This window comes from Etheostoma cragini, chromosome 17 (assembly GCF_013103735.1).
Source record: "Etheostoma cragini isolate CJK2018 chromosome 17, CSU_Ecrag_1.0, whole genome shotgun sequence".
In the NCBI taxonomy this organism is placed as follows: domain Eukaryota; kingdom Metazoa; phylum Chordata; class Actinopteri; order Perciformes; family Percidae; genus Etheostoma; species Etheostoma cragini.
In genome coordinates this window covers 9,306,390-9,321,764 of record NC_048423.1, presented here as the reverse complement: position 1 = coordinate 9,321,764, position 15,375 = coordinate 9,306,390, and the positions used below count along the sequence as shown (strand labels likewise).

Sequence of the window (15,375 nt, the reverse complement as noted above, 5' to 3'; positions counted from 1 at the left end):
CCTTCATAACCCACAGTCATGAAGTCAAGCAATACAATCTATCTATTCCATCAGTTGTTGAAATGCAGCGCAATGAGTGATATTTTCTTGTTTACCTAAGTGGTTTGCTGGTGGTTTACTTTACAACACGACTGTCAAGATTCACTTTCACAGTGAATCATTAACGTGTACATGTCACATTATCTTGATAAACCTCAAATGATTAAGTTCCTTGTTATGTAACACACTCGCTGTAACCCTAATTTGGGCACCTTTAAAACCACTGCCTTGTTCCAGAGAAATGATGAGCCCTTATGTGGGGAAGCTGTTATCCTTCACATAAACATGAGTGTGCTTTAGCTCAAAAGGGCAACACAAGCCAGTGAACTCCTTTTTTTTTTTTCACCATCCTGGAATCTGTTGTAAACGAGCCCCTTTCCGTTAGATTTGGCTTTATTCAAGCTTACACATAGATGTGAGTGGAGCAGCTCCTCCTCTGTTCCACTATCCTTGTGGCTATTTGTTTTCCATCATTTGAGCAGATTGGAGTCATGCTCGCTGTGAGTCATGCAGGGTGGGTGGATGTCTCCACAGGGTGTGGTGGGTGAAGGATCCTAGTGGCGCTTGCGGCTGCCAGTGGAGAACTGAAGCATCAATTTAGCTCAAAATTGCATAAATGCAAATGAATGGATAGGGAACTTTTTTTATGATCATAGAGTGTTAAAAACAGCTCTTCCACTCTGGTGTGTGTGTATGTGGGGGGTGTAATTCCTAATCTCAGTAAGGCAGGAAAAGGGATCCTTCAACAGCTGCACAAATATGCTCATTAGACCTGGGTGCAAAGACCTGGAGGTCAGTTAAAAAAACGTTGACAAGTTCATCGAGTCTTGCATGCGTGCTTTTGCACAGAAAATGTTTTGTATGTGTGTTAAAAATACAGTTTGGTTATGTAATAGCACAGTGGCTGAAACCGTATAGTCAAAATGTTCTGCTTCAACTTCCAATGTGTGCACCAGATGTGTTCCAGCTGCAACAGGATGGATTTGCTACACACAATAGATCAGCAGACCCTGAGATGGTTGCCCGCCTGTAATCCATAAAATGAAAAAGAGAGAGAAAAAAACCCACCCAAATCATCCCTTCCCAACTCCTCACAAAAACTTTGCCAGTTTAAAAAAGTGCTGACCAAAGCAGCAACTACAGAAGGAGGAGTTCAACGCTTTTCTTTTTTCACAGTCAACTTTATGTCTCTGCAGAGGTGAGTCTGGTGAGTTAATTGGTTCCCTCAGGCGCTGGTTTTTGTATTTTCTTTTTTAAATTCAACATTTCGTGCCGCATGGTACACCTGAACGCCAAGCTCCAGCGCCGATGGGCGCGGCTCGGACCGGTGCCCAAATCTCTGTTTTGACTTGCCTGAGAAAGTTGAGCAAAAAGGGACAAAAGGACCGAGGACTGTAAGAACATCCCACCACGGCTCGTCAACTTCATATAAACACATTATCTCTCCCGTGGACGTGATCAGTCAGCCCATCTTGAGAGGAATCGGGATTTGATTGTTTCTTATTCGAACTGGTTGAAGGTATGGATTATGGACTTTTTTTTAATTAAAACGTATAAAATGTAAAGTTTTTGTGTGCTGGATGGTGCGGGGCTTTCTTACCAACTGGCTGTTGCATCTCTGCACTGACTAACTGCACTCTGGGAGTTTTTTTGCTTTATAGTTGTAGTTCTAGGATACGTATGATTGAATTTTCTATAATCCCATAAAAAACTACAATTACTTCTTCCCCCGTCTGTAAAGCCCACCTAGGAGTTTGGGGGATCAGATTTCTTCCGGTGATATCTATAGAATTGGTATGTTAGTGTGTGTTCTCAGGATAGTTTACATGTATTTTTGCTGTTCTATTTGCATCCTTCTAAATATATTACAGGACCTAACCTAGCTGTAGCACCAGCTTTATGTGACACCAGCCTTTTCAGATCAGTTGCTGGCTATTTACAAGCTTTAATTAAAATAAGTAGGAGATGTATTGAGAAATGTTGGTTTACTTGACTTTCATTAACATTTTACTTTTCAGAGCCGGAAGAAAATTTAAAACTTGAGTGGTTATTGCATTTTAGAGGTTACAAAATGGGTTTTTAGTAGCCAAGGTTGTGAGAAAGGAGTGGGGAAAATGCCACCTTTTGGAGTATTTCTGATTTTTTTTTCATTTAAATCTGATACTAGGGTTTTAAAACTAGTGTTTTAATACTGATACTAAGTGTTCAGTAAATATAGCACACGCTGTTAAATGTCCTGGCTGACAGGGTGTGGTAAAAGGATGGTCTTTCACATTTTAGCTGTGATCCAGTGGCCTCTTTTGTTCTTTTTTTGTTCATCTTCAAAGACACAAAGTGAATCCAAAGTCTATTGAAATCCATAGTTAAGGCCTTTTATTGTCGTATCCACTATTCACATGACATTTGAACATGTATAGAAAGTTGCTAGTTTTTAAATACAGTAGAGGTGATGTCTTCTACCTGATCTATCTTGGACTCACTGCAGAATTTCTGTTATTATCAAAACAGGATGTTCAAGTGAAAACTGTAACAACTAGAATATTACTCAGTGGTTTTTAAAATATGATCATGAGACTGATTTGAAGGCATTTTTCTGTCTTGTGAAATTTCAAATTGATGCAGTAAATATCAGATATGAGCAACCAAATATTTGCTAAGACGCTATTAAAACCACAGTAACAAGGATTGAATAGACTTTTAACAACATTGGCACAGTTGCATGACCGTGGTCAACGTGTTATCATCATCTCAGCAGATAAAATGGGATGGACGAGTTAACGAGAGAGATGGACTTCTCAGGAGGCTTGTCAGGAGAAAAGGGTGAGATTTCTGTATTTATTTATGATGTTTTGTGTCCACCAAAAAGAACATCAGTTAAAGGGTTGGTTCACCCAAAGTCAAAAAACAAAAAAAACAAACACTTTTTCCCAAGTGTTGTATGTTTATGCACATAGTTTGGGTTTTATTTAGAGAGATACAAATAGAATTTCTCAATCGAAAAAGTAATGACAGATTGCCGTGGTGTAAACTCTGTATTTAAATACCCCAAAACAGGTATGCACTTGTTTTCTTGGTTGATGGCTTTTGTCTCTCTTTTTCGACGGCTCACTCTCACTAACATCATGGCATGTCTTCACTGGTGTCGGTTTCCATTTCTGTTCCTCGCTCTTTGGGTGTTAATCATCCTCCAGGTTTTCCTCCAGTAGTCATAACTGATTGTAAAAGGACAGCTCCTCGTGGCCTAATGACTTTTAACACAGAGAAGGATGGGGAGGCCAAGGAACGCCTGATTTTATGTTTGACGCTAACTGAGAAAAATATATAATCAGCCATTCTGTTGTTCTTTTGTTTTCTATGCTACCTCGCAAAGAAAGTCGTTAAGTTTATACATGTATCCCTTTTCAAATGATGTGTTACAGAGTTCTTTACAGAAAGGACAAAAAAGAAGAGTTAAGATAATGTGATTTGAGTACAATTGAAAACAAACTAAAAGAAGTGAGTTTTAAGATGATTTTCATGCACTGATTTGGCTTCTCCTGGACTTTGTTGGAAGTTGTTTCAAAGTTGAGGAACAACAGCAGCAAAAGTATGATAACCTTTAGTTTTAATAGAAGTTGACTATGAAACAAACAGTAGTCCCTAAAAGGGAGGAGGAGGAGGAGGAGGAGGAGGAGGAGGAGGAGGAGGACAGAAGCAAGGAGGCAGTATGAAATTGAAATGGAATTTACATGATCTAACTGTTAAAAGTCAACAGGCTGCAGCTGGAGAACGAGACGTCTCCTAGTGGACGGAGGCTGTTATTATTATTAATTATCAGCACCCACTTCATTATAACCCATGACAAAATTAATGGTACACAAACCTTATTCAATAAATTCGAAACGTTGTTTATATTTAGAAAATAGTTTACCAGCCTCTATTTATCAAGACACTAAGGGGACAGACACATGTATGAATAAGTTCACAGCCCGCATGGCCGAGTTGAGATTGAAGATTCCTCATTGACCTTAAAAATAGAAGTTTAACAAAGAAAAAAGAAGAAATCTGACCACACAGAACCACTCACTGGAAATCTTCCGCAGCATTCGTAGGGATGGTTTAGCTGTTGTTCCCCATCTCATGATAACAACTACGCTATCTCCATAACAACTGCACCAAAGTCTATCAACAGATGAAAGCCTTTCAATCATTTTGAAAGCTCAGGGAAAAGTGTGTCTGTGAAAATCAAAGCTGTGACACCCCAGAAAAGACTGACATGTCAGATATAATGTTGTGTGTTGTGTAATGTTATGTTTTAGTTGTTTTTTTTTGACAATAACTTATTACTAAAACTAAAACAGATACACATGAGGACTTCAACATTTAGAGACGTTAGTACCACTATCTAATTATGTACCTTTTATAAAGGGTTACAAGGGTTGCTTTTTTTTTAAGATTATTTTTTGCGGCTTTTCCCTTTATTATAGTGACAGTGGATAGACATGAAAGGGGGAGAGATATAGGGGGGCAGGACTCAGCCAATATGGGGCGAACGCGCTTACTGGGTGAACTAGAGGCCGCCCCAAAAAATGTTTTTTAAATGATAGCCAATCATTTATGGTACTAATGCTTTATAAATCAGTTATAAGCCATTAATAAGACCATCATTTAGGTTGAGGAATATCTCTTTGGCTGGTGAGTCATAAATAGTCAAGTTCCTAAAGATTTCTTAATGTCTGACTTTCTAAAAAGCCCTCAAGTCTGCACTGATACATGTTAGTAAGACATTAAAGGTGCTCTAAGGTGGCGGTTGGGGGGTTGCGGTTGGGGGGTTGGGGGTTTAGTGCGCGGAAGGGAGGAAAAGGGGACGGGATGAGGAGAAGGAAGGGGCGAGCAAGCCTAAAAAATACTTTGAACGTCAACAAAAAGTGCTGTCACCCAACATCGCTTAAAACCCCTTTAATAAGAGGCTGTAAGTTTAATACAGGTTCTTATAATGGTCATAATAGTAATCCATAAAGTAGGTACTTTAAATGTATTTTCATTACATTGTTTGTTGAAGGTCAGAGGTCCTCTTGATGACTTTTTAGATAAAGAGTTAAATCAACTGTCCTGCTGGAGACCAACCTGGCAATCTAAACGTTACTGTTATTAATGGCTTATAACTGCTCTATAATCCCTTATTAAATGGTTAGTTATCCAGGTATTAAGCCATTCATTTCTGTATGTAACTGCTGTATTAGAAAGAGCTACTGATACTGAAGACTTACTACGGCGCCACACTGGTGGTAAATCTGCCAACACTCTATCAATCTAAGCCACATTAATTTAACTCTGGAAGCATGCAAATCATCACGATCATTCAACTCTCCAGTCCACACGTGTAGATAACCCTCAGGATAATACAGCAATCCTTTTCTTTCTGTTTGATGTGCTCAGTTGTGACAGAAACTGTAACCTCCACGACCAGACTGGCTTCTCTACCACCAAGTGAGTGCCTCTTTCTTCCTGTCATGCTTGCTTTAATTATAAACCAAACACATAATACAATAATCATAGCCAAGCAGTTCTAAAGGAAGTACCCGATGAGTAACAGCTTCTCCTTGTTTTGCTTTGTGTCTTCTCGTTGCTAGAGGGAACCAGTGGATCAAATCACAGGAATATGTCCAGCAGTGCTGGGGGGCCGGGCTTGGAGAAGAATGTCTTAACTCAGAACAGCAGTGGAACTTATTTCTCTTCATGTGAGAACAAATTTCCACTCAAAGTCCAAAATTGGGAAGTTGCAAGTTTTGAAATGCTGAATGTTATATTTTTAACCCCCAATATGAAGAAAGAGAACTTCTAATTTTAAATTTGTTTCACATCACTTGCAGTTTTTAAGAGCTTTCAGACACTTTTTACTTCACTGGTATACTGGTTACTTTGGTTACTGGTTTTAACTTAATAAACACAAATATATTTTGTAGATCTTTTCAGGAAATTCAATGGAAAACTATCAGCAAATAATAGTACAATAATGAATGAATGAATAAACATGAAAAAACATGGAAAAGTAAATATAGCTGTCAAATAAATGTAGTGCATTAAAAGCTATGGCATTTCCCTCTGAAATGTAATGGAGTAGAAGTATGAAGTAGCATGAAACAGGGATAAACACGTTTGTGTGGAGATGATCCAGTTGCAGGAAATCTAAAATAACTTGCTTGCATCATCCCTCTAGCCTCTGTAGGTGTGAACACCAGCAGCTTCAGCTCCTCCTCGGGAGTTTACCTAGGAGGAGACTCCTCGGGAAGAGGTGATGGAGGGGGCATCTACATAGATGGAGAGGGGTACGGAAGCGGAGGAGGGGGAGGGGGAGGGGGAGGAGGAGGAGGAGGAGGAGGAGGAGGAGGAGGAGGAGGAGGAGGAGGAGGAGGAGGAGGAGGAGGAGGCGGCGGCGGCAGAGGCAACAGCAGTTATCTCGTGACCTCGGTCTCAAAGGTCAGGTCCAGCTCGTCGGGTGGTGCCAGGAGAGCGCAGACTGCTGGCTCATCGGGAGGCCTGTCGCCAGCTTTCCGGGAGAGGAAGAACATATCCAGCCGCTCAGAAGGTTACGATGGTGAGATCCTGTTAATCAAATAAGTTGGCATCAAGGGCGCCTGAAACAGAAGCTTTAAAAGTGAAGGAAACTGTCGTGCATGAGGGTGCTGTTAATATCTCTACTGCCTTTGTGTTTTCTTTTCTAGGAAGTTCGAGTGGTAATTCCTCTCCGGAGTTTACACGCAAAGATTATGGAATCTATTGTAAGTGAGAGTGACAACTGTATGGGATTAAATACTTTCTGATTGCAATATTTTTTCAGCTTTATCCCCATATGTCTGTGTGTGTGTTTATGCTTTTTTCTGTCTGTTTTCTTTCCAGGCTCCAACACCACAAGGGGGAGGAGTGAAAGCAGAGGTAATTAATTGTATCTGAACCGTCTGACTCTGAATTGTACTGGCTTAGTTTTTTATTTAATCATGATTTCTTTGTCTATTGTGTGTGTCTGTGTCTGTGTCTGTGTCTGTGTGTGTGTGTGTGTGTGTGTGTGTGTGTATGTGTGTTCTTTTTTTCCCAGAGAGCGAGATCAGAGCCAGATTGCAAAGTGCCTCTCCCACTGCCGGCAGATGTAAGACCATTTGAGACACATTGATCCATTTGCTGAACGTTATGCAATTCCTCATAAAGTAACAAAGCATCTTTTATTAGAGTGGAGTACAACCCATGGACAGAGAGGGATTTCACTGCAGGGTTACTTTAGAGCAGTATGTTTTTTGAATTGTTTTGGACATTCCTTCTCTTCCACCTCTCACATGAATGGTAACCCTCATAAAATCTCAATTAGTAACACATGTGCAGTTCCCCCTACCAGAAGGTGTGCAGTACAGCAGCACAAAGAAAAGCGTGAGAATCAAATGAAGGGGATCATGGGTTTGTTTGCATTGTGTTCATGTGGAGAAGAAGTGAAGAGGCAGATTTGTGGTGGCAACAATGGCACACATGAGTCACTGTTTGCAGCACCACCCAATTGAAACAAAACAGTGGAGAGTGAGAGTTTTACAGACGCCGGTCGCTCCCTCTGCTGACTAGAGTGCATAACTGCTGTTATTTAACCCGCATTTTTTAACAGTTAGTCATTCTCTGCCACTTTCACCCCACCTCAGCCTCTTTCAAGAGTGGTGGAAGACATATTTAGCATTTTTACTTTAGTAGAAATAGCATTCCAACAGCATAATGTACCTAAGTACACTTTTCTAATGCTACTTTACACTTCAAGTTCACTACATTTCAGGGGAAATGTTGTACTTTTTACTCCACTATATTTATTATACTTACTTTTTTGATTTTAAGCACAAAACACATGATTAGATCATGGAGTACGATGCATTGATTGACCTACCCACTAGTATATGAATTAGTTAAAATTTATTCCCACCTCCACCAGCTATAATATTAAAGGTAATGATAATCCATAGATTAAATATAACACAGTACTGTTATGTTTCTACTTTTTACTTTTATGATTGAAGCACATTTTTCTGCTCATACTTTTGTACTTTTATATGAGTACAATTACTTTTACTTTTAATGTTTGCTACTTTTGCTTAAGTAAACATTCTCAATACTTCCTCCCCCACTGGTGAAAATACTTTATTACAAGAGCTTAAAATGAAAGTTTTACAAACTTTCTATGTATTACACTGTTTGCTTTCCAGCCTGAGGGCCCTGAACCTTTTTTTTTTTAAATTTCCCTGCTTAAGTAGTTACGGCTCTAGAAAATGTAGTAGAGTAGAAGTAGCATGGAAATTAGCTTTTTTTTAAGTACAGTACTTAAGTTATGGTACACTCCATCACTGACTTTCAGACTAACTTGTGCACCAAAATGAATTGCTCTTAGATATTGTAGTACTGTATTTGGTAAGCATTGTTTGTGCGACTGTGGTTTTTGCAGGGACGGAGCTGGATGACGTGAAGAAGCTGCTGAAGGGACGCTCCTGCAGCGTCAGCCCCACTCGCTCCTCCAACGCCTCCATCACACTGCCTGTTCCCAAAAAGGCCAGCGTTAAAACCCAGACCATGACCTCTGTGACCTCTCAGTCTGGTACATACCCCAGAGTTGCACACAAGCACATATTTTACATGCACAGACTCTTTGTCTCCTTCCTAAAGCCTTGAGGTTTAAAATGGCCTCTTGTGTATTAGCATTACGTTTGGGTGACAGGTTTCCCGAAAGATAAATGTGTTTCAAACCCAGACGTTTAAGATGACATACAGGATCTCCTTTCTCGTTATGGACAACAACGCTCAAGGAACACATGTAACTGTGTTGTTATGCATGAAAGGAAGAGACACTTACAATTTTGTCTTTTCTCTACTTCAGGTTCAACTTCATTTGGCTCTGGTGTGAGATCAGGCGGGTTCCACACCATTGATACATCAGGCCTGTATGATACTGCACTGACATCTGGGCAGTTTGATACTGGTGTCAAATCAGGCCAGTTTGATGCTGGTGTCAAATCAGCCCAGTTTGATACTGGTGTCAAATCAGGCCAATATGATTTCACTCTGAAATCAGGCCAATACGATACTGGTGTGAGATCAGCCCAGTACGATACTGGTGTGAGATCAGCCCAGTACGATACTGGTGTGAGATCAGCCCAGTACGATACTGGTGTGAGATCATCCCAGTACGATACTGGTGTGAGATCAGCCCAGTACGATACTGGTGTGAGATCAGCCCAGTATGATACCAGCATAAAATCAGCTCAGTATGATACTGGTGTGAGATCAGCACAGTATGATACCAGTGTAAAATCAGCTCAGTATGATACCAGTGTAAAATCAGCTCAGTATGACACGCTGGATGCTACACTTCCTACTTTCTCTTGGTCCACATCCACGCTGCCCTCCCCCTCCACTACGGTTATTGCTGGCAACACCAGCGGATACGCGTACCAGACCGGCACCAACAACATGGCGGGAGGATCTTCGCCACTCAGCCTCACCTCACCCTCGTCCCTGTCAGGTGAGACTAAAAATCCCTTGAACATTACCTGGTACCTGCAGGTGAAATGTGGTCATATGTGTAATGTAGTCAGGAGTTGTTTTGCCGATAGTTTTGTCTCTACTAGTTATATTATGTACTGTTTATAGACATAGTTAGACATATACAAATATGTAAATGAGCAAACAAGCACACGTCCCTGTGTTACTATTACTTTATATAGTTGGTTTAATTTTAATTCAATTTTTTTTATTTTTTGCATGTCTATGGTTTGTTTCTTTTTTTCTTGTTTCATATATATTTGGACAAGTATGTTGTGTGTATGTGTTTGTTTGTATGGGTGTGTGTGTGTGTGTGTGTTTGTGTGTTATCTTTGCTCTCTATATATGGGCCAAATCAGCATTTTATGTTTAATTTTATTTAATCAAATCAAACCCTGCATGTCTATTTACAGTTTACGGCTTTCAGAATAATTTGGCCCCCACCTCTCCCAGTGTGCTCACCACCAGTGGAGGCAACGTAAATGCTCACCTAGGAGGTAGGGCAGTATGTTCTCCAACAGTTTCCACAATATTTTGGCACTAAGAAATATATTATATTGCACCCAATAATACCAAAAAAGTACCTTTCTTACGTGAGTGTTTATCACTGTGTGTTTGCATTTACAGGTTATGGCGTTCAGAAGAATTTGTCAAATGGTGGCGGTGTCGTAATCGGCAGCAATGGAGTCTCTACAAGTAAATCCACAAATGATTTTAGCCTATAATCTGATAAAGCAATCACAGTTCTCAATATTTAGTGTGTCATATTAATGGACATCTGTAACGTTCAAGCCATTGCCAAATTAAGCTCCTCACAATTGTGTGTATTTCTCAGCATGGCTTTGTTCAGAATATTGCATTGTCTGGTGACCTTCCAGCGCAGAAGCTAGAGTGAAGATAATGACCTTTTGATGTGACCTAAAGAGTCCATCATATTTTAAAGTCCTCCGTGTTGTTCTTGGCTACTAGCAACTACGTGGAAGAGGGTTGGGGGCACGTGCATGACCGAGGAAGGCTGGGTTATGTGGATGCGCCAACAGTTTTTTTGTCATTGCTTAGAATTTGTCATGGGGGCGAGACAAACTATAGCATTAACAATTTCTAACTATGTTTTTTGTTGTTGTCAGCCACTAGATCCCAAACTGATGGCAAGTACCTGATCTCTGAAAAGGAGAACGCTCCAGCCAAGAGGGAAGCAGAAATGTTGATTTTGGCTAAAGACAGCGGGAAGCAGTTCACCAGCAGCAGCAGCATGCAGATGGGAGGAGGTGAGTCAGCTACTTACAGTACGGCCTCCTTCCGAAGAAACATTGAATTTCTGCTCACCTTACGAGGTTTTCTCAACATTTTCTGCACCCAATTTTCCCATGACCTCAACAGGTTGTAAAGCATACTTATACAGTGTACAACTATACTGTTTTACTACTTACTATGCCTACAGTATATCCGTATTTATCGGTTGACTTCTTCCTAGTCTTAGGGACAGAAAATAAGAAATTTTCATTTCATTTTTTTCTCTATCTTTCTTCTTCCATTTATTTTTGAATCCAAAATATTTGCTTAATTACGTACTTAGTTATTTTCCTTTTATTCCTATCCAGCTCTTAAAGAGCTGTGTTTTTCTGGTTCTGCTTGTTAAATACAAAAAGAGTAGGGTATAAAAACATGGTTTTGAACTTTACAGGGTCGCTATCAGGAGATTCAATGAAGAAAGAGAAGCTTATTTCAAGCTACAGTGAGAAGGCGCAACTGAAGACAGAGACAGGCAACTCTTACTGTGAGTGTTCATGAAAAGCATCTCTTAAAAATTAAAACTACTAAAACTACTTTTATTATAGAAACAAAATATGTGAGCTTTATTAATTTCTTCATCAGATGGATCCACTGGAGTAGTAATGAAGGACAAAGCCACCTATGCAGGTAATTGTGATTGCATGTATTTTGATATTTACATTAATGACAATTATTTAAATGTTTACTTTACTCTCCGCCTTCAGAGATTCACAGAGACAGCGGCGTCTTTGGAGGTGGAGGACTGTGCTGCTGCTCCGACTCATGTTGCTCCTGGTGGAAATGGCTGCTGGGACTTCTACTCCTCTCCCTGCTCCTGCTGGGACTCCTTTTTGGGCTCATTGCACTCGGTAAGGCTGTCTTATACAGCATTATGACTTTTAATAGAGAACAATCAAAAATCTCCCTAAAGATAAAACCTTGGGAGTCATGGGAAACTTTCTGGTGCTGCTCTGCAATGAAGCGCCCTGGGAGTGACTGTTTTTGAACCAATAAAATGTGTGTTTCGGCTTTTACAAGCTGGTGAGCATTATTTCACAGTGCTGCTAAGAACTGTGAGACACTAAATGTAATCCACTCCCTGGAAATTTGATCTGTGGGTACTGTCCCACTGCCACAAGGTCGGTCTGGTATTCATTGTCAGTGGAACAGCTCCAGAAATTGTTGCTTGATTACATCAGAGACTGCAGTTTTGTTTTCCTGCAGCAACAGAGTTGTTGATCTGGATTTTTCCCGATAGAAATGTGATAAAAAAAGAGAACCTGGATAGTTGCAAAAGTTAGCAACTTGCATGTAAGCATGTGCAGGCCAAAACCTGTTGAGCAGTTACTGACTAATTATTTGATACTGTAGATCCTGTAGAGTACATACAGTATATGTACTGTGTTCATGATCAGTTTTGTATGTATCATTGTCAAAAAATACACAATGGTAAACTGCCAGTTCAACTCGCTCTGTGGTAGGTTAAATGTATGACCAAAAACGTTCATCCATTCAACATCTATGGCTACATTGCAAACAGGAAATGATAACAGCTAATTTGCCATACGGGTAATGGTGCCAGTTTGCCAAAATGTTAACAAATATAAGCTAAAAACTAGGACATCAAGTTCTAGCCCACAGCTAACTGACTCCATGTCAACATACTTCCTGTTGGGCAGTGTCTCAAATTTCAGGGGGACTCCACACTGTCACACTTTAAAAATCCCACCTTTGTATTTTTAGCTAATGATATTTTGGCAGTATGTGGTGGCAGGCCTGCCATCAGGGGGATCAAAGAGAATAGTCGACGCCAGATGATTTAAGGAGGGTAAAAATACAAGGGTGGTGGTATAACTAAAGCTTATACACTGAAGTTAACATCAACATGAAAATATTGACAATTTGGCTCTGATCTGTGATCATATCTGTATCTAAGGGTTAGGGTTACTTTGTATAATATTTTGTAATCAAATGTTTTGGAGTCAGACAATGTTGTTTTCAGGGGTTTGTTGTTATTTTGATTAATTCTCTAGTACAGTATTGGTAAGTATGCATATAAAAAAGGAACTTGGGTTGCCCACCCAAATACATCCCCATCCTATTCTAAAGATAGATTTTCATATTGATTATTTCAAATGTACTTTTTACAGTCTGCTATGAAATTCATTTGATTTGAAAAGTCAGTCAGAAAGGTGCTTTCAGGTTCAGAATTGTATGTTTATCTTACAAAACTCTGATGTCCCTTCCTCAGCCGAGGACGTGAGAAAGCTGAAGAATCGAATGGCATCGCTGGAGGCCAAGTCCTCAGTGGCTTCTGCCCATACCGGCCGGCTGTCAGGTTCTAACAATGACATCCACAACTTTGGAGTCGCTGGAGGTGGAGGGACCTCCCACACTGACAACACGCTACTCCTGGGCCCTGGAGGTGAAGGTTCTGACTCCAAAACACGAATCGGGATAGCAGCTGGTGGGGGCGGCTCCACTGGCGGAAATGGCATTGATGTCGTCATTGGAGGTGGTTCTGCTGGCACCGGTGTGGCCACCGGGGAAGGTGCTGGTGGTGCCGGTACCGGTTTTAGTGGCAGTGCCGGTGGTACTGGTCGTGCCAGTGTTACTGGTGTTGGCGGTGGTACTGGTGATGCTGCTGGTGCGGGTGGTACTGGTGGTACCAGCTTTAGTGGTGGCACTGGCCAAGGATCCGTTTTGAGCGGAGGATACATAGACGCTGCCGCTCTTCAGATTCAGATCCAGCAGATGTTAAGAACTGAAATGCAATCCCAGTCATACAGAGGTAGGCTAATGCACACAAATATACTGATTGCAGACACACACACACACACACACACACAGACACACACACACACACACACACACACACACACACACACACACACAAACACACACACACACACACACACACACACACACTGCATGTTCATTGAACTTTTTTTTTTTCTGTCTCAGCTTTTCTAGCATCGTCAGTGCAGGGAGAGAGAGGGCTGCCTGGACCTAAAGGTGAATTTCAAATACTATTCCATTCACAAAGTCTAAGCATTTTCCTTTTTTTTTTTAAAGTTAATCAACAGTAACTGTGTTTAATTTCTACTCATTTATATATTTTTTTAATTCTTTTCAGGGGACCCTGGATCTAAAGGTCAAGAAGAAATTCACTTCCTGCTAGAAATCTTTCTATTTTTTGCCTGTAATACATTTCGGTAGGTTTGTCAACCTACTGTCACTTTGCACTTTCATCATAATCATATGTATGTTTTAACTTATCACAGGTGATTCTGGCAACCCTGGACTTCAAGGTGAGAAATGATGGCAAATATTTTCATTGAGTCATTACCAATATTCGAGATTTTCTCTGGACTAATTTGTTCTATTGAAGTGTAATTTTACTGACTGTGACCTTTGATCTCAGGTGCTCCGGGATATGCAGGACCTGAGGGTCCAAAAGGACAGAAAGGAAGCCAAGGTACAGAGAACCCTTCAGCTTACAGTACTTGATGCAAGTAAGCCGCTTAGCCTATGAACAGTGAGACATTTTATCAATGTGTAAAATATCAGGTGATCATGGACTGGATGGCGTCAGGGGTCGCGATGGCCCGCCTGGCCCCAGAGGTGAGGCAGGACCTCCAGGCTTTGGAACGAAAGGTGACAGAGGTAGGATTTATATTCCCAGCAGTAACACAACCTTTGCAGGGTTTTCCCCGCCATCATAAGTCTTAGGTGCAGCACCTGAGCCGTTTTTGTCAGCACCTAAGACGAATGAATGTGAAGCGAGGCAAAACAAAATGTAAAAAAGGCCTCAAACTAACTAAAAGACTTTTCTCAGATCTAGGCATTGTAGTTGGACTTCTTTAATTTTGTCTGTGAGATTTTTGAGTGTTATTGATTTATTATCTGCTCTAGCTTTTCCAACGTTTTAGACACAGATATGGTGATAATAATGGTCCAAAGTTATTGTTTTTTTGAAAAACATCACATTTTCTTGAGAAAAGACCCCTAAACCCCTCAGCCAAATATGCACATCTAAGCCCTCGATAAACCCAGAGAAAACACCACTTTGTGTGTATTAGTGCTACTTATTACAACACAACTAAGTCTATCTTAAAAGTGTCACTACAGGATCTCATGTGTTTGGTTTTTGCAGGTGCTCCTGGGGATCCTGGGCCTGCCGGCCCGGCTGGACCAAAGGGTGAGATCACTGAACATTGTGTGTTTTAACATCAGAATACCTTTGGTTTAACTTGAAGACAAAATGGGCCTCTTTAACAGTTTGTTTCCTAAAGGTGTATGAACTACAAACGGCACCAGGTGGCAGCATAGAGTCAGTTTGTTCAGTAAAAAAGCAAACAAGAACTACCTTGACTATAAACATACTCAAGCAATTAATATTAATAATATTAATAATAATAATAATAATAATAATAATATTAATGAATGGTAATCTAGTTCTTATAAAAACCGTACCAAAGACGTTTGTGCATATGTGGGGTGTTTCAATGTGAACTTTTT

The 15,375-nt window shown here is 40.4% G+C and overlaps 1 protein-coding gene across 10 annotated transcripts in view; it reads left to right on the top strand.

The window, feature by feature from the left end:
* The first annotated feature begins 1,113 nt into the window (after positions 1–1,113).
* The window catches only part of LOC117960869 (collagen alpha-1(XVII) chain-like), a 31,141-nt gene continuing 16,879 nt past the window's right edge, over positions 1,114–15,375 (top strand). For 4 of the 10 annotated variants that reach the window (XM_034899130.1, XM_034899125.1, XM_034899129.1 and 1 more), the window contains exons 1-23: positions 1,115–1,558; positions 2,792–2,859; positions 5,458–5,508; positions 5,652–5,759; positions 6,239–6,616; positions 6,744–6,800; positions 6,919–6,954; positions 7,115–7,165; positions 8,489–8,638; positions 8,918–9,562; positions 9,996–10,079; positions 10,210–10,278; positions 10,710–10,850; positions 11,267–11,359; positions 11,458–11,502; positions 11,580–11,723; positions 13,106–13,645; positions 13,819–13,869; positions 13,991–14,008; positions 14,139–14,165; positions 14,279–14,332; positions 14,425–14,520; positions 15,011–15,055. In XM_034899130.1, the coding sequence (XP_034755021.1) occupies positions 2,805–2,859; positions 5,458–5,508; positions 5,652–5,759; positions 6,239–6,616; positions 6,744–6,800; positions 6,919–6,954; positions 7,115–7,165; positions 8,489–8,638; positions 8,918–9,562; positions 9,996–10,079; positions 10,210–10,278; positions 10,710–10,850; positions 11,267–11,359; positions 11,458–11,502; positions 11,580–11,723; positions 13,106–13,645; positions 13,819–13,869; positions 13,991–14,008; positions 14,139–14,165; positions 14,279–14,332; positions 14,425–14,520; positions 15,011–15,055 (2,938 nt within the window). In that variant the 5' untranslated portion in view covers positions 1,115–1,558; positions 2,792–2,804. Of the gene's footprint in view, positions 1,559–2,791; positions 2,860–5,457; positions 5,509–5,651; positions 5,760–6,238; positions 6,617–6,743; positions 6,801–6,918; positions 6,955–7,114; positions 7,166–8,488; positions 8,639–8,917; positions 9,563–9,995; positions 10,080–10,209; positions 10,279–10,709; positions 10,851–11,266; positions 11,360–11,457; positions 11,503–11,579; positions 11,724–13,105; positions 13,646–13,818; positions 13,870–13,990; positions 14,009–14,138; positions 14,166–14,278; positions 14,333–14,424; positions 14,521–15,010; positions 15,056–15,375 lie in introns of all 10 variants that reach the window. The other 6 variants (XM_034899127.1, XM_034899124.1, XM_034899128.1 and 3 more) reach the window with 5 other exon arrangements.